This window comes from Enhydra lutris, unplaced genomic scaffold, assembly GCF_002288905.1.
Source record: "Enhydra lutris kenyoni isolate GAN:26980312 unplaced genomic scaffold, ASM228890v2 scaffoldscaffold15, whole genome shotgun sequence".
NCBI lineage: Eukaryota > Metazoa > Chordata > Mammalia > Carnivora > Mustelidae > Enhydra > Enhydra lutris.
In genome coordinates this window covers 32,544,353-32,564,254 of record NW_019154099.1, presented here as the reverse complement: position 1 = coordinate 32,564,254, position 19,902 = coordinate 32,544,353, and the positions used below count along the sequence as shown (strand labels likewise).

Here is a 19,902-nt window from a genome sequence, read left to right as displayed (position 1 = left end):
TTTGTTGAGTTATCTTACATCATTTCATACTGTGATACATACTGATGTCCTGTTTTTTTTTTTTTCCCCCTTGATATTCTATTAGAAAAATATTTTTGGTGCTTTATTGCAGTGCCATTTTAAATTAATACAGGAATTTAGGTCAAAACTTTTTCACAAATCTATCCTTTAACTTATTTCTTTTATTATTTTCTCTTTATTTTCTAACCAAGTTTTATACATTTCCAGTTAAATCACTGACAGTTTTGTTTTACATATTTGGTTAATGTGATAGTATATGCATTTTTATATCTTGCTTATATTTTTTCTCTTACCTTCCCATTCTTTCTGCCAAACAAATGGAGTTTAGTCCAATGGGTATACTTCCATATACCATATATACATTTACTGCATTATAGTATATCTACACATATATCTACTGTGCTGATATCCATGCATGTGTGAAAGTATAGGCAAATGTTTATTTACAAAAGTGGCATTGTATTATAGATACAATTCTTTGCAGCATCTTTTTCTCATTTTACAATCATGAACACACACTAAATTAGTAAATATGGATCTACTACATTCTATTTAAGAGCTATATGATAGTTTGTAATATGGCTGTACTGCAGTTTTTTTCAACCATTATTTTGTTGATGGACATTTAGGTTATTTTCAAGTTTTTATGGTTTTTTTTTTTACAATAAATATTCTTTATTCCTTTTTTTTTTTTTAAAGATTTTATTTATTTATTTGACAGAGAGAGAAAGAGATCACAAGTAGGCAGAGAGGTAGGCAGAGGGGGAGGGAGAAGCAGACTCCCCACTGAGCAGAGATCCTGATGCAGGGCTGGATACCAGGACCCTGAGACCATGACCTGAGCCGAAAGCAGAGGCTTACTTAACCCACTGAGCCACCCAGGTGCCCTTACAATAAATATTCTTAAACTTATATAGCCATATTGGAGTTTTTGTTTATATAGTAGAGTTTCCCAGAAATAGAATATCTGGGCCAGAGAGTTTTTATGTTTTAAATTTTAACAGATATTTCAAATTGTTTTTGAAATGTTACAGGAGTTCATCTTCTCAAGACTAATATCTGAAAGTGGTGTTTTCTTCTAGCATCAAATGCATTATTCCTCTTAATTAAAAAAAAATGATAAAATGTCATCTCATTGCTGATTTAAATAGCACAAAAGCACTTTCTGCATAAAAATCATACATAAAGATTTCTTGGGGCATCTGGGTGACTCAGTCGATTAAGCATCCGACTTTTGATTTCTACCCAGGTCATGATCTCAGGGTCCTGAGCTTGAGCCCTGCATTAGGCTAGCACTCTTGTGGGGAGTCTGCTTGAGAGTCTCTTTCCCTGTCCCTCTTCTGCCCCTCCCCCTGGTCATGTGCTCATGCTCTCTCAAATAAATAAATAGATCTAAAAAAAAAATTCTCTACAGCCTCATATTCCCTATGTCCATTTTTTTCTCCTATCTGTGAACCTTTGGAGTACTACTACCTCTTTAAGTCTTAGCTTATGTGGTATTTTCTGTTCTTGTACCTGAAACTTCCTACATTCCCATCCTTAAGGTTTGCTGGCTGCCCCTTCAGTGTGCTTAATTTTCTGATAGCACACAGTCATAATGGCTTATTGAGTTGTGTGTAAACTCACCCTCCCTCCCCTCCCCACATTAGACTGCAAACTTCAGAAAGCAGAGATGGTGTCTTGTTTTTCCAAGATTTCCCAGGACCAAGGGTACTGCCTGAAATTGGTCAGTACTTAATATATTCTTGTTGACTAATTGAGAACATTTTATGGACGTCTCATTACCTCTACAGTAATGTTTCATGGTAGAAAAAGATTGTAATTATCTGTTTTTCATATGTATCTGCAAACTCATTTCCCACCACTTTCTGCTTCATAACTCTGCACTCCATCCATTTCAGCTATGTGTGTTTTTAATGACTATACAATATTGTTTACCTCTGCTTGCTTTTATAAATCCTGTTTCTTTTGCCTGGAATGCCCTCTCTTTCCTTCCTTCTCTCTTGGCAGACTTTTTCTCATTCTTTCACCCCAGTTGATAGATCACTTTTCATCCTTCAGAATGTGTACAGATTTCCTTTATAACATTTATCACAACATATTGCAATTCTTAGTTTTGTTATTTCTGTCTTCCCTAATGGACTAAATTCTAATGAGATCTGTGTCTTTGTCATAATATACATGATACCTGGTGTCTGTTACATTAAAGATAAAAAATGGCGAGTAAGTGAATGACTGAACTATGTTTATAAGAAAAATTATTGTAGTCCTTGGAACACAATTATTTTAGAACCTCATAGCCTGGTATTATAAGTGGTGAGTTAAAGTGAGCTCAGATGTATACTTCCTAGGCATGATTGCCTGTGGGCCTTCTAAATTTTTGTACCAAGAGACTCTAAAGAGATTGAAGTTAGTAAGAAGCTAAATAACTATGAATATTATGGGTATAATATTTTTACGGGAAGAAACAGTATCCCAGGAAGACCATAGAAATCAGAAAAGAGTAATGTAACTTAATATTACTGTCATTTTGATATTTATAGTTCTTTGCAGTAGTTGGAAAGTATCCCATGCTTTTTAGACTGGTTTATATTATTTGCTTTAGTAAACTAATTGAAAAATGTTATGTTGAAGAAATTAATTGAAAAATGTTATGTTTACCTTGAAAATAATTGCTACTGCATTACTAGGAAATAATATTTAATTTTTGTTAACTTTAAATTAACATATTTCTATCTGTAGTAATCATAGAATATATTATTCTTGGTTTTTCATAGAATTGGGGATGCCTGCATTTTTGCCTGCATTTTTATTTATATCTCAAGACATAATTAAAATATATTTTTCCTACCAATTTTTAATATTTAATGAAGGGTACTTTGTTGAATTTGCATTTGTCAAATTTTATTATAGGATAGTATTTTGTTGATATTTATTTTGTTCCATTGTTAGAAAAATTAATTATAGCTGAAGAGGTGTAGAGAATCATGAAAACTGGCTTTAGTTAAAAATATTCAGTGCTGGGGCACCTGGGTGGCTCAGTGGGTTAAAGCCTCTGCCTTCGGCTCAGGTCATGATCCCAGGGTCCTGGGATCAAGCCCCACATTGGGCTCTCTGCTCAGCAGGGAGCCTGCTTCCTCCTCTCTCTCTCTGCCTGCCTCTCAGCCTACTTGTGATCTCTGTCTGTCAAATAAATAAATAAAATATTTAAAAAAATATATTCAGTGCTTATATACTGTCAGTTTCCTTTTGAAATACTGGTAACCTCAGAGTATTTTGAAATTTTCAGGCATTTTTGATGTTGCTCAAACTTAAGGAAAGTATAGTTCAATTCTATAAGAAAAGAACAGAAATTTTAAGATACAACTTACAATTTTCCCTTTTTAAGCTAAAGGATAGTAGGGAAAAGCAAATTAAATTTTTATTGAGATTATTTTTGCTATTGATTTTTTTTCTTGAATATAAGTGGAAATAACTATAATCTATATGAATGTGCATTTGTATATGTGTGTGTATGTACATAGTGGAGCTTCAGAAAGAAATGATTTTATCAGAGAATTGTTAATATTCCAAAAATTTTACTTGGGTTAGATTACCCTCTTAAGCATCAATACCTTGTTTCTGATTTTGTATATATTGTTACAGAAATCACATTTGAAGTTAGATTTATTCTTTTCAGAAAATTAAATACAACTTCTGTAATCCTGTCTTTATAAAGTAGTGATTTTATATATATATATATATATATATATATATATATATATATATGCATGTACATGAATGTGTGTCCATATATGTATATGTACATATCATATCATAGTAATTTTTGGTTTGGTTTTGTTTTTTGCTGTCTTGTTTTCCTACCTGTATGGCAGAATGTTAATGTAGTTAAGTCAGTAATATTTATCTTGGTTTTGTAGCAAGACTGATGTGGATATTAAAGTTTGAAGACCTTGTTAAAATTTAATCATTTAAAAATTAGTTGGTTTTGTTATTTTAATAGGAAAGATATTGTTGTCTATAAATGTTTGGCTTACTAAGCTTGAATATATATGATATTAAAAATATAAGATGTTTTTTTAATTGAACTTTCTGATTATGTACTTGAGACTTTTCATACCTATGTGATAATTTTATGAGGTAAAAGAAATTTTACTATATCAACTGTAGTTCTGATATTAAAACTTGGGTGTGGAATGGGGTTGGGGATTAATGTGGGGAAATTGGGAGAAAAGTATAATGTCTAAAACAGTAAAGAATAAATTTCCATGCTTTTAGTTTGAATTATTTTTTATTCATTGTAGTGTTTTCATTTTGTGAGCTTTTCTATGCACATACAAAATGTTTCTCCTCAGGCCCCCTTGTATTTGCTGGTCCTATTTTTATGAACCATCGAGAACAGGCTCTAGCCAGACTCAGATCCCATCCAGCTCAGCTAAAGCATAAACGGGACAAGCACAAAGGTATTTGGTCTTCCTTATCGATTAGGTGGGATACTTCCCCAGTTTCTTCCACTCATTTGAATTTTGTCTCTGGGAAAATGTACAAACCTAATTCTTCTACTTTGCTTCTTTCATTATATAGCCTGAGGAGAAAGAACATGATGAAAGATGTACTGTTTGTCAATGGCTGTCAGTCTCATTCCTTTTTATTTGTTAAATTTAATAAGACATTTTGCAATGTTTCTTTTTCTTTACCTTTTCTTTTCCAATTTCATAAAGTTGAGGGAAGATGGGAAAATAATTGTTGCTTTCTGTTTTTATCCTTTATTATTTGCTCTTCAATGACTGCTATCTGACGTTTTACAGTACTTTTAAAAAAATGTTTTAGAATTAACAAAATTACTAAATTCAGTGTGTAAAGTGATAATGAGTTGATTGCTATTATACTTTTCCATTGTTTTAATATTAAAGTTTATATACACAACACACACAAATTATTTGGTATTTGAGGGTTAAATGCTGATACGTGTAAATAAAGAGTTATTATATCGACCTATTCTAGTCCTAGAAAACTGTCAGAGGTCTAGACAAGTCTGTGAGTTAACTAAGAATCTATTTCTGTGTAATTCTTTGAGATCTTATAGCTCTGGTTTAATTAGACATATCCCAAAAGCAAACTTACTTTCCTTTAAACTACAGCTATGGGTCAACTAAGATCAGGAAAGAATTTAATGCACAGTATTTATAAATTTATATATAAATTCTGCCTTGAATCCTGGTGTGTGTACCAGGGGCTCTTTGACAATATAACTTCCAGTTGCTGCTTTCTTAAATGCTCAGAATATATCCCACAAAATAGAATACAAAGTTTTAAAAAAACGTACATTCCATATAGACAACTTAACCTGTTTTGTGTCTTATTTTTCTTTTGCTATAAGACTGTTATAAACTAATTTTATTTTTAAACTTTCATATGTAATATATTATATTTAACTTTATTTACATTTATTTACATTATATTTAACTTTATATGCATTTATTTACATATTGCTTCTCTCAATTTATCAGTTTGCCATTCAAAGCAAAACCACAAAACAAAACAAACAAAAGCCTCTTATTAATCAAAGCATTGGTAGAGCACTTTTTAAGATATATTCTCCAGAAGTAAAAATTGAGGATATTTTAAATCTAACATGATTAACTATAGGAAAAGTTGTGATTGCTTCATTTATTAAGTGCTCTAATAATGCCATAAATGTTTAAATCTAAGGAATGATATTTGGGGTATACTATGTGTCAGTTATTTTATTGTCAGAATTTCTGATCTCATATTTTATACTATGCTACTATTAGGATGGATTTTTCTCAGTGTCTTTTTTTTTTTTTTACCCCCAATTAAGGAAAAGTGGAATTTTTCTAGTACTTTACCTGAAGTTAAATGTCCACATTTCATGAAGCAGTTTAAAACTTTTTCAGCTCTATGTTAGTTTCTTAAGACCAAACATCATACATTTTTGCAGAATTTGAAAATGAAATGCTAAATGAAGACTAGGGTTACAAATTTAAAACCGACTTTTCACAGTGTCTACATTGAGTAGCTGTAGCAGTTAGTCAACAATAACTGGCCTTGCTGCCATCTTATCTACCATTGGTTTATTTTATAACAATACTGTGTTTTTGTAGCAACCTCTTTAGAAGGACTTACTTGTGGTATTACAGTATATAGCCAGTTGTGTGTATGTATATGTGTTTTTATCAGGTTTGGTAGAGTGAAACAGTTTCATCTCTTTACCACCAAAATGAATTTAAAGTGTAAGTAAGTAATATTTTATCAAATGGTGCTTTATTTTATATAAAGAGTATTAACTTACCACTCACCAATTCCTGTACACCACAAATTCTCTCTCCCTATTCTCTTTGCATTCACTGTTCCTGTCATTTAATCATCTCCCACTCACTCTGCTTTTAACTCTTGCTACATATAATCACGTTCTTTTAATATATTTTTCCTACATATGATTTTCTCTTTTTTTCTTACCCTGTTTGTCTTCCACGAGAAATTTACTATATTAATTGCTGTGTTCTGTCTTTCATTTAATTATACTGGTGGTACAGATTGTCAGATGGTAATAGATAAAATTGTCTTGACTATCACTTTTTTGTGGAGGTGTGTGGAGGGTAAGAAATGTGGATTTATTGTTAACCAGGAGTGGGTTCTGAGCTGAAAAGTTGGAGAGCTTCTGGCTGATTGGAGAAAATTCAGAGAAGGTCACAGAATCCATCCTGTTATAGGCAAATTTTGACTGGAGGCAAACTAAACTATATAAGGCTCAGTTAATAAGTATAACATATAATCCATAAAACATATAGTAAGTTATTTTAAAAATGTAACTATAGACCATATTTCAAACAGATAACTGGGTTAACACTTGTTTCAGCTATTCAGTGCCTTACATAGAAAAAGATTTTGATGTAGTACTCCTAGTTAGGAACATCTGAATTGCTCTGGAAACAGTCTTGAAATCTGGCTTGGAGTGACTAATATGAAACCCGAAGGCTCACTGATAAACATCTGTGTGTATTTTATACCTATTTTCTGTTTAGAAATGGTGTGGTGTAATGGAAATAATATAGCCTTTGGAATTAGACGTCAGTTTTAGTCCTAAATTTGTCATTTTTTAGAACTATGTGGCTGTTCAGAAATTTCATGATCTCTTTGGCTTCAGTTTTCCTTTTTTTAAAGATAAGAATGATAATTCCTAACTGATTATGTTGATTTAAAGATTAAATTAAGATAAATATATATGTGTATATATGTATGTATATATATGTATATATATACATATATATTCTTGGAATTCTTTGCTTTCTCTTTTAGAATTATCCAAAGGCACAAAATTTGAGATTTGTTAAATATATAATTAATTTCTTTTTACAAAAGATTTAAGATGTCAGCCATTTGATGGTTGTAAAATAGATGATCAAACTCCAGAACTGCCCTACTACTTATTACTTTGGGCTGGTTACTTAACCCTTCTAAGCCTCAGTTTTCCCAATTGCAAAGTAGAGTAACAATACTGATATCATCAGATTATTGTACTGATTTTTAAAAAGCAACAGTAATGAATATTGATTGAACACTTTTTATATATTATATAGGAGCTTGTGAGGTAATGTACACTATTGCTATTTTGTAGATAGAAGGCAAAGGTTTAAAGAAGGTCCAGTGTCCAGTTGTCATACAAGTAGCAAATGGTAGAGCCAGAATTCCGATTCAAGTCCCTTAGTCTTCAGTGCCCAAAAGCACTTCTTCACTGTGGTATTTAAATATTCATTGTGTAGTACAAAGTAAGTGCATAGCTAACTGTATTTGATAAGTGCTCTGCTGTTTTCTTTTAGTCCTTTTGTTCAAAGTACTCACTGTGTTCTGGGATACGTTTTATGATATGCATGACTATAAGATTACACCAGAAAGTATAGATTGAGGTAAAGATTAAAATTAAAAGTTAGAGCCCTTTAGATATTGAATCTTCTTATCTCTCTGTGTGTACACAAATATGCATAAATAGTGTAGCATATATATATATACACACAATATTTTAATCATATCTGTCAAACTTTATGGCTATGTTATAGTTTCATTATCACATATATATGGACAAACTTATAGTAGGGGAAAATGCAGATACGCTTATACCTACATGGCCAATTATAAGAATATTCAGATCTAATTATTTTTCCTGCAACTCTGAGATTAACTTTGTTGCTGCTCATTATCACTTTATTGAATAATGAGGAGAATTAATCTTGCTAAATTTCACTTCCTGATTCTTGAATTGACACTGAATTTTTGGCTGCGAATCAGGTACACTTTTATTCTTTGATGACCTGTAAATTTCTAAACTGTTAGATGTATACTTGATTTTTTAACTGACATCAAATACGAGATACAAATATGTATTTTTAAAATTCTTCCACTGCTGCTGCAATGATCAAAAACTTCGTCTTTTTTTTTTTTACTTGTTATGTTTTTCACCATTTATAATAATTGAGAGATTATTTAATGTAGTTAGATACAGGTTTGTTTAGATGAACTTGAACAAAATGTTCCTTGTATTATTTTTACCTTTAAATAATAACTATTACTCTTTTAATCACTATGATTTTAATCAGTAAATTACTAGGCTTCTTTTTTTTTTTTTTTATTTTTTTTTTGTCTCCTTCCCTGATGCTGTACCTCTATTGTGGGATTTGTTTCTATATTTATTAATCTCTGAACACAGGAGAGGGCAAAATGCTAAACTCAAAGGTAAAAATTTCTAATTAAGCATCAATACATTTATAAAAGTAAAATGATACTTGTAATATTGAATTTACCTAAGTCTGACAAAATCACATGAACACAGTATGTTTTCTCTGTTAAATTAGATCTGGTTTTAATAATTAGATATTTTTACCAGTTGAGATGAAGCTGTAAAATTTCTATACATCTGTCATCTCATTTAGTTTTTAGACAATATTTACTCCTTTTTGTATAGGGCCTTGTTTGTATTAACCGTTCTACTGTCTTTCCAAGATGAGTCTCAGAACTAAGACTGTGTTTCATTTTGGATGGAGTTAACAAAATGTTGTGATTTTTTTCTTTTTAGCCCATTCATTTTTGCAGATTTAGTTTGACAAACCCACATTAGGTAATTTAGCAAAAGAGGAATCCTATTCTTTATCCTATTATAGTAAAACCTCTCACTAATTCAGAATTTATTATACTTCAGATGCAGTATTTGTGATCTTTTTTGAGTAAAAAATTCAAAGTAATTTCTTCCTCTGAATTTTCAGGGTCATACTTATAAGGGGAAACCTGTCTAAAATCACTAGCTTTTCAAACCAAGGGCTCAAGAAATGAAGGATTCCTTCAACGTGCCTTCAACCTCTGGGTCCAGCAATTAATTCTTGTATGTTAAAGGACTTTTATGTTTATGGTACATTTTTATGTAATATAGGCCTATTTTGAATTATAATGTAGGTAACCACATTTTGTTTATTGTAGCACTTAGTTTAATCTGTAAACTGTACTGCTTGCAGATATTAGAATGGAATTTTTACCTAAATGTTTTATGATTAAGAAAGACCTTTTCAGTAAGTCATATGGACCAACCTATTCTATGTTATTCCGAATTAGTGAGGTTTTACTGTCCTAGTGTTATAAAGAGTTTAAAGATTTTTTAAATAATAGGATGTTATTTAGTTATAAAAAGGGAACTCATAATTTAGGCCAGTCTTATCTTACCTGGATTATTACTAAAGGTTAGAAATACTATATAAAAGAAGAAAGGGTAATACTGAATATAAAAGGATTTGATGTTATTCTGTCTAGCATTCTAAAATGGGCAATAAAAATTCAGATGTAATTAAAAATGTGTGTAGATCCACATGTGTATCTGCATATTATACACACTTATTTAGAGTTGCTATACCACAAGGAAGTGGCTTAAACTAGTTGACCTTTCGAAATTCCTTCCAGATTTACATTTATTCCATGTGTAAGGAATTTGAATCTTGATCATACAGAGATCATATTTTAGTTGGTATATAGTTTTAGATTAGGAAAAATGAGTTGTCTCCTTTATTCACACTTTCCAGACTAAAGTTTTAGATTCTGGAATGTGGTTTTTGTTTTATGGTCAGAATGCCAGAATATTTAAGTCAAATGTAAAAAATAGGGGTGGAGAGAAATGTTTGAAACAAGTTCGAGAGGGGAAGAAAGAAGAACTAAAACAGAAAGGTTTGGTTAAGAGCAGTGTTTGGGGGCTAGAAAAAGACCACAAAGTAGAATGGCTAAGGAGCAGGGTGGGACAGGAAAGATGAATAAGAGCCAGCCATTGGATTATAATATATTGGATAAAGCTCTTTTGGTCTTTATACATTTTTTTAAAGTTCAGTTGATGGAATACTGATGGACAGGGTAGCCTTTCTGAGATGTATATGTGAAATCTAAGTCATTTAAAAGTCAACTAGGAACTTATTTTTTAAGTGGCTGGTACTAACACTATTACTGAGTTTAAAATAATTGTTAAATGACTTTGCATGCAGTTATTTTTATGCAAACTAAATTTTCCCATGTAAACTATTTAGAATTTTGTTAAATATATAATTTAATGACCCATTTACATTACATAACTGACTAGGTTAATAGGTTTTATCCATAACCAAATCTTTTCTCTGTTTTTATTGATTTAGTGATACTTGCAAACAGAAATATATAGTATATCTTTCCAAAATTCCTTCTTTACAGGTAGATTCTTGATCTATCACTTCTAACAGCTGCAGATTCTTCTTGCTTATCTCTCTTAACATTTTTCTCTTGTTCTTCCATAGTAAACTGATTGAAAGTTTTATTTTGAAGATGAATAATGGCTTAATCACAAATTATAACACTTACAGATGGAAGTGGAGAACGAGGAGAAAAAGATGCCAGCAAAATCACAACATATCCTCCAGGCTCTGTGAGATTTGACTGTGAGCTCCGAGCAGTACAAGTCAGCTGTGGATTTCACCATTCAGGTAGCAGCTGGAACTTTAGGGTATAACTGCATTTTTACAATTGTGCTAAATAACTTAGTTGTTTGATTTTGACAAATGTAGTCTACTAAGTATGTGTTAAAAGCTGTAGTATGACAATTTCTCTCAAATCTGTAAAAGCTTTGTATTTGTTACAGACACTGTGGCATGATAGAATAGGTACTTGTCTAGAGATCTGGTTTTTAATCTGTCTTCTGAAGGACTTATTTTATAATTCAATTAAAGAAACTGCTGAAGATGAAATAATCCCTAAAATCCCTTTGCTCTCTAGGATTCTGTGATTTTTACCACCTGGTCCCATATTTTGCTGCTGTTCAATGAAACATGTGTATCAATAAATTTCTTAAAATGTAGAAAATAATTAAATTCTTAGTAAATTACTGACATTTGACCTATATAGCCTAGGTTGTACTATTCAACCTTTATAAAAATAAAAAATGTTAAATTCTTTCTTTGGTACTAAATGTATTTCCTTATTTGACAAGCATTGACAGATATTAAAATTATAACATAATTGTACAGAGCTCAAACCCATGTGCTGCGTATATAATTATCCTAGATATGAGAGAACATTATTTTCTATGGAATTTTCTACTCATTATTAAAAAGGTTTTACAGTTGGCCCAAACTGGTATCTTATAAAATATTGATATTATTAAGTGGCATTTATAAGAATTTTAATGTATTATATAAAACATTATACATTTTTATAACCTATACAAATATTTTACAGAACTAAAATTATATTATATTACTAAATATAAATTGCCTGTGATTCAATTACCCATTTTTTTTTAAGTTTTTGTTTTAAACATTTGGTCCTCATATGACTAGGGCACTCTTTAATCCCCATTACCTATTTCATCCATCCTTCCACCCACTTCCCCTCTGGTAACCATCAGTTGGTTCTCTATAGTTAAGATTCTGTTTTTTGCTTTGTCTCTCTCAATCTTTTTTTCCCCTATGCTCATCTGTTTTGTTTCTTGAACTCTACCTATGAGTGAAATCATATGGTATTTGTCTTTTTCTGACTTTCTCTTACTCTCTAAGTCCATCCATGTCATTGCAGATGGCAAGATTTCATTCTTTTTCATGGCTGAATAATATTACATTGTATATATGTATATTACATATTCTTTATCTATTGATGTCAATTACACATTTTAATGGCTCTGTAAATTTTAAATAGCGTATATTATACTGCTTTCAGTATTGTTATGACAGAAATATAAAATACATATAATAAAGCTGTATATTTTGTTTTCAGTGGTTTTAATGGAAAATGGAGATGTCTATACGTTTGGATATGGGCAGCATGGGCAGCTAGGACATGGAGATGTCAATTCCAGGTACTAGGACTTTTTGTTTAAAGATACTTTTTTTCTTTTTTTTCTTTCTAAATATGTATTTCTATACTTGAAATCGTATTTATGCCATTGTTTTGCAAAATGTGGCCCATAAATTATAGGTGGATCTTGATTTTGTGGTTGAGTGCTTTTGTGGAGATAGATGATTTTGTGGCTTCAGAAGAAATATTGATTTACATTTTATACATTTAAAATATAAGAGTGACTATGATTATCACAAAATCCTTCCATATTCTTAATAATTACTATTTTCTTAAAGGCTCTTCATAGCAATAGAAAAGATAGTGGATATCCCCAGATTGCATTTTTAAATTGCATTTTTAAATTGCATTTTTAAATTGCATTTTTAAAAATCAGTGGATTCATTCATATTCCTTAATATTGTCAGTTTTGAAATTTTGGTCTAATATTAACATGAAATCATAGAAGCATTTTAATAATCTTTAAACAGAACCTGTGGTCTCTCAGAGGAAACTGACTTATCCGGAATAGTAAAGAACTATTGGTGGTGGAGACTACCAGACATTGCCTTATACTCCTTCTTCCCTGCCTCATTTGGGAGTAGAGTTTTTGTTGGTGACATGACCATGCAGTAAAGACTTCATTTTCCTGCTTCCGTTGCTGCAGGATATAGCCGTGTGAATTAAAATGTGCTTTGGAACCATGCTGTTAAAGGGGAGGGAAGTACTCTTCCACTTCCTGTCCTTGCTTCCCAGCTTGTGGCCTGGAATCTATGTGTAGTGGCAGGAACTGGAGAAGTCGATATAGCAATCATAACTTCGAAACCACACATTGAGACTGGCAGAGCTACAAGACAAAGAGAGTCTGAGTCCCTGACACCATAGAATTGCCACATTGGCTCCTTACAAGTAGATGCTCAGCTGAGAGAGAAATAAACTTCTATCTTGTTTAAGTCCTTGTTACTTTGGCTTTCCTTATGCCAGCTGAATTCATTTCCTGCTTAATAATAGAAGTGAGAATGCTTTTGGCCGAAAGTATAGAAAATCTATCTTTATTAGTTCAGGACTTCAAGAAGAAGTTACTAAGACAGGATGTCATGTGCAAAGGAGTCATTGGGAGAAAGCTCCTGTGGAAGATGAAAGGGAAAAGAGCAGAAATAAGCAGGGAAAACTGTCAGACACAATGCAGGTCTGACCCCTGTGAGAGGAAAGAAGGAAGAAGGATAGAGTAGGAACTGTCTAGAGTGAAGTGCAGTTCTGAGGGAGTTTCAGGCAGGCAGTGTGGTGCCCTTGGAGGAGCCCCATATCGGGCAAGATGGTCAAGCATTATACCTTACCATGCTCAGACATGGCTGATAGCAACCTAGGGGAGAAGAATGGCCTCATGGATCCAAAGGGACAGCGTCTAAGGCTGTCAGTCAGCTCTGCTCCCTGAAGTAGGTTGTCAGAGGTCTGAGTGATCCACATATATGGCTGCCTCACCATTGAAACCAGCCTAATTGAGCAAGCCTGGAGATATGTACGGCAGCTTCAGGCCAGACTTGACTTACTGATTCATTTTGTCATAAGAACCTTCTTTCTTCTGTGAATCTCTACTCTGCCTCATTCTCCCTTGTATTTATAAGATACCTGCCAGAATCAACTGGCTGTATATGGTTTCTCTTTTATGTACAGTGAATTACTCTAGTCCTTAAGTAAAATCCAGAATTTTCACTCTGTTCTGAAACCACCCCATTGCTCTGGCGGGGATGCAGTTATTGCCATTTATATGGTAAAGACCAGTGATGCTTAATCCTGGCTGCACACTGGAATTACCTAGGGAACTTCAGAAATCCTATGCCTGGATTCTACCTCTAGAATTTCTAAGAAGAATATGTTGGGAGGTGGTGGTAGGGTGGAGGTGGATGGAGGCAGCAAGAGCAGTGCTGGATAGGATCAAGAGTTTTTTTCCTAAAAACTGTCCAGACTCTAATGTGCATCAGGATTAAGAACCGTTCACTGTTTGTCCCTCATGGGTAGGGTCAGATCCATTTGCAGTGCACACAAATGGGTATGAAATGGCATATCCTTAGTTACTTTGATGAATGTTGTAGCTAATGAGAAGAGATAATTAAGGAACCATTAAGTTGAATTTCTCACTAAAAATGTAAGTGTAGCATCCATTTGATACTCTTGTCAAGAGATTTGTAAAGCGGTCACAATCTTTTTCCTTTTATTTAAATGTTTTAATTCTAGTTAACAAAAGCTATTGCAATCTTAATGACCAATATCGTGCTTACAAAGAGAGCAAAAGGTCTTTGGCAGAATCAGTTTCTCAGATGTCACTGGATATGACATTTGAATATTGGACATTGGACGTGGTAAAATATCAGTGGCTTGCAGGGTTGAGCAGTTACTGTCACAGGTGTTAGAAGGCAACAGATATTTTGCTTTATAGTTGAATGACATCAGTGATATGCAGAGACTGAGTCAGAGTTATAATTTGTATGGGGAAGAATTTGTCAGCTTTTATGTTTTTCACTGAGGCTCATGACACAGAAGAGGGTTTATCATCATCTTCATTGTCATCATCATCATTGTTGTTCATGTTGATAATTTTGTAGTCATGGTATAAGCTGAGAAAAGTGCATTACAGTTAGACATGATGGACCATCAATCATGTGCAGCAAGATGGCAGAAAATAATCGGCAAATAATTATATTTCATGGCCTCTCCCGAGTGGGAAGGAAATAGTGAAAATCATGATTATAATCAAGTCACAGCCCTGAGGTAATTGTGCAATATGAAGAATAGACAGCATAAGCACAAGATTCTGCTACACCACATTGAGGTATAATGGCTATTGAAAGAGAAGTACTTTTTTTTTTTTTAGATTTTATTTATTTATTTGACAGACAGAGATCACAAGTAGGCAGAGAGAGAGGAGAAAGCAGGCTTCCTGCTGAGCAGAGAGCCCGATGCGGGACTCGATCCCAGGATCCTGGGATCATGACCTGAGCTGAAGGCAGAGGCTTTAACCCCCTGAGCCACCCAGGTCCCCCAAAAGAGAAGTACTCTTGTCAGCTTTTAAAATAAAGAGGTTACCTAAAAATAAAAACATTGTCTCATAGACCTGTTTATATCAGTGAGCACTGTCCCTTAATTGGCACTGCCTTGCTTCAGGTGATGGTATCATAGCAATATGCTGAGTATTTCGAATAGCTGGAATTTATCATCTTCACAAAGATATAATGGGTTTAAATTATTAAAAAGATATCAGGGTTTCTTAAGAAGATTAAACTGTGGGGTGCCTGGGTGGCTCAGTGGGTTAAAGCCTCTGCCTTCAACTCAGGTCATGGTCTCAGGGTCCTGGGATCGAGCCCCGCATCAGGCTCTCTGCTCGGTAGGGAGCCTGCTTCCTCCTCTCTCTCTGCCTGCCTCTCTGCTTACTTGTGATCTCTGACTGTCAAATAAATAAATAAAATCTTTAAAAAAAAAAAAAAGAAGAAGATTAAACTCTGGTGGGGTTTGCTTTAACTGCTTGATGTTGTTCTTTTCCCACAGGTACATTTTGATTCCTGGTTCCATTGATTGAGTTGTAACTGGAAGGGTGTAGCATGTCATGTGGGGAGAGTAAACTGGGTAGCCCAGTGAAATAATGCTTACACACTATGCCTGGGTGTCCTAAACAGAAATTAGCCAAAACCATTTCTGTTATAACCCCTCTAGTTACCCTGTTTGTCTTGACCCATGTCGGACTTGGAAGGCAGGACACAAGAACTGTAGTACAAATTGAGAATCGAATTGACAGCATATGTGGAGGAACAGAATCCCCATAGCATACATGTTAACTGACACAAAGAAGACATTTAGTAGATATTTACTTAAAGTGTATGGTTGGGGGGCAATTTTAAAAATGTCTGGTAAATCAAGTGCTTTTAACTGGAATTTATTGTATAGCACACATTAATAATGTGTGGTTAATGGAAGGTCAGTATTGAAATGTGCATGGTAGCAAAGATTAACAAAATGTTATTGATGGTCTTCTTACTTAATGTGTTGTGTTGGCAAAATGAGTTCATTCTCTAGTTTGGGTCCTGATTCTATCAGTTGGTACCCATATGACCTTGGCCAAGTTTATTTAACTTGTCAATGTCTCTGTCTGTTCCTCTGTTTAATTGGAGTAAATATATTTCCCTGAGAAGGTTCTTGCGAGAATAAGGGAGATCATGCCTGTCATTCACTTAGCTCAGGGTCTAGTCCACGGTAAGTGCTCAGTGATGTTAGCTGCTGGTTTTTAAAGTAAGTCAGAAAGCTTGCTTTTGGACATTTTCATGATGAGTCTACTAGCCCTCTTTTTGGTTTGTTTCTTTTGTTCAGTATGCTTCTGAATGTCTGAATTCCACTTTTTTAAAAATCATTTTTAGTAAACTTTAACATGGATGTTGGCAAAGAGATTATAGAGGCTTCTATTCTCTGTTTTTCAGTAGAATTTTGGTCATTCTTAAAGTGTCTTTGAGTTTCTTCTTTTTTTGGTAGACTATCTTCATTTTGCATTAATATATTACCCAATCATAGTATCTAGAACCATTTAGACAAGTTTGAAATCTTTGCTTCATCTATTACCAACTACCTAATTGCAATTTACTAGGCCTTACTTTAAATATCCCATAGGATTGTTGAAGAATTAGTGCAGTGTATGTGAAATGCTTAGTGTGTACACATGCATGCAAACATACACATGTTTTCTGTTCTTCCTGTGTATTCAAACTAATTTAATAAATGGGCTCACTAATATTACGGAAAGAGTTCAAAGACTGTTTTAGAAAGTCTGCCACCAGCTTTTGGGAAAATGCTCTAAGCTCCTCAGATCTACCCACAGAGTTATTTTAATAATCAGCGATAGGTTTTATGTAAAAGTGCTTTGCAAACTACACAGACTTTAACTGTTGTTAGACCGTTCCCTTTATTCTTTGCTACTGGTCATTTAGAGAGCATTAGTTCACTATATAACCCTTGGGGCCATTGTGGGGTTTTGTTTGTTTATTTTTGTTTTGGCAAAGCTCCCTGTAGCTCAGGGTTGAAAACCATTTACCTTTCACTACTATTCCTGGTCATATTACTCCCTCCACAAGTTAAAAAAACTACTGCTCTTTTGAGGCAAGGCCTTTCTGCTCTCTTCCCCTTTCATTACTTACCATTCACTCAGTAGCCTTTCATTCACTGAAGATTTAGTACCTTGTTTGACAGTATATTCTCACTCTGAGTCTTGTCACACTCATGAGTGACTTTTGTATCCTTGTCCGTGGTCCCATACAATATACTTAATCTTGACGCCTTCTATATAGTGAATTTTACTTCCACATTCATGGTAGTTATTCCCAGGACCCATCTTGGATCCAGCACAGCTCCAACTCTGAATTCTTAAGTTTAAATACCTCATAATATGATGATAATTTCTTCTGTTACTTAGCTTTACTTTACTCGGCCTTTAACTTTATCAGTACTTCATTCCCCACTGCCCTCTACGTTTTTACTCTCTTCTACCTTTTTTACTTTATTTTCTCTCCAAGTTAGAGATTGTTTATTTTCTTCACCTAGACTCTTATCAGTAACCTTCGTTTTCTTTCCCTCTTGGTCTCAATGCTAGGACATGGCAAAACTTCAGCATGGATCACTCTGTCCATGTTTTTGATGTCTAACTTAGGCTTCTGGAAAAAAATGAATCACTGTATGTGTGCAGATTGTTACCTGACTTCCAGAGTGATCCAGGGCTCTACAATGGGCAATCATTCTTCTGCTTTGTGGTTTTGAACTATTTGGTTTAACACCTCTTGAGAATTTGGTGAAAGATGGGGTCTGTCTTCAGAACAGTAGATATAAGAATATACACATAAAGGTTGACTTATAAATTTAGGAGGTTCACAGAAGCCCTGAAGCTCACTCACAGACTTCCTAGAAGTCCTTTGAATCTTAGTTAAAAACTTCTGATCTGCATATATGTTTGTTCCATTCACCACCATGCCTTTTCTGTAATCTTCAAATCCTCTGCTTACCCATTTCCTTCTTCCTCTTAACACATGACTTCTGTTCACATCACAGCAAATCCAAAATCCATTAGGTGGGAAGTTCTTCACCCCACCAACTCTATAAACCTATCTACATCTATACTACTTCTTTTGCTTCTTCATATTACTTTGAAAGAGGGACCTGTTCTCGTCCATGCTATGAAGCCTACCTACCTTTTCCTTAGGAATCTTGCTGTTTTGTTTCTCCTCTCTAAACTGTACCTTTAGCCTTTTTACCTCCACTCATGCTTTTAAACTTACATAAATCTCTGTCATTTTAAAAGGAACAAAGCCTCATCGAGCTTCATTTTCCTTTTAGCTGTTGGTTCTCCTTTATTTTTCTTTTTTTGTGTGGAGATTCTCTCTCCCTCTCCCTTTGCTCCTCCTGCCTGCTTGTGCTCTGTCTCTCTAAATAAAAAATTAAATTTTAAAAAAATTTATCAGACTTGTCTCTAAAATAGAGCCTCCTATTATTTGTTGACTGTTTCTACAATGGTTATTCTAATTACAGAAAATGATTACTAAAAGTGATTAATAAATAATTAATAAAATCATACGAGGATGGATACGATAGATATAAGGATGTCATTTATTGTATTAGTTACCATTTACTCATTGTTAACTGTGTGCTAGACATTGATCCAAACACTTGACATGTGTGAGCTTCTCTGTTGTTCATAGGAACCCTACAGGGTAGGTACTGTTTCATACTATCCTCTGTTATAGAAGAGAAAACTAAAATACAAGAAGGATGAGTACATTGTTCATAGTCTTGGTCCAAGTGCTATTGTGTGGTGGGGCCGGGATTTACAGCCAGCCAATCTAGCTCTAGTGTCTAGGCATCCAGTCACGGCTCTCATGCCTCTTGTCCTACTGTATTCTGATTTCATTAACCACTCTATTAAAATCTAAAATTATAGCTCACTTAAAAAGGTAGAAAAAAGGATATAAGATTGATTGTTTCATATAGCTCCTGGACTGAATTCCTGTTAAAGCAGTGTATGATTTTTATTTCATCCAATAAATATTTATAGAGATCTCTAATGTGCCATTGCTATAAAAGATAAATTTTTTTCCTTTTAAAACAAAGGTAGTCTTTCAGAAAAAAAAAATAAAAATTATGTCTCCCTGCGTCACAAGCATTTCTGCAACTCTTCTGTTCTATATAACTCCACAAATCCTTCCTGTAAGATATAACTTTCTTCCTTTAAAAAAAAAAAAAATTTGTGTCCATAAGTAGGGTAGTAAATTTAGGAAATCTTTTTAATAATCTCTTTAAAGTCAGTGTTAATGTCTTTTTCATCTTTGTATATCTGGCACCTATCTTTGTATATGAAGGCAGGCATATGGTACTTTAATAAATACTAAGTATACTATTAGTGCCTTTTATTTCTTCTATTCCTTATTGCAATGTTTATTTATTGCTTTTTATTTCAGTTGAGTCTTGTAAGAAATTGACTTAATTTTTTTTTTTTTTTTTTTTTAA

At 33.4% G+C, this 19,902-nt stretch overlaps 1 protein-coding gene across 4 annotated transcripts in view; it reads left to right on the top strand.

Moving 5' to 3' along the window:
• Nucleotides 1–19,902, top strand: part of LOC111146914 (MYC binding protein 2, E3 ubiquitin protein ligase) — a 257,881-nt gene that overhangs the window by 76,902 nt on the left and 161,077 nt on the right. For 2 of the 4 annotated variants that reach the window (XM_022502672.1, XM_022502671.1), the window contains exons 18-20: nt 4,377–4,484; nt 10,905–11,024; nt 12,310–12,391. In XM_022502672.1, coding sequence (XP_022358380.1) covers nt 4,377–4,484; nt 10,905–11,024; nt 12,310–12,391 — 310 coding nt within the window. Of the gene's footprint in view, nt 1–4,376; nt 4,485–9,306; nt 9,416–10,904; nt 11,045–12,309; nt 12,392–19,902 lie in introns of those variants that run through there. The other 2 variants (XM_022502673.1, XM_022502674.1) reach the window with 2 other exon arrangements.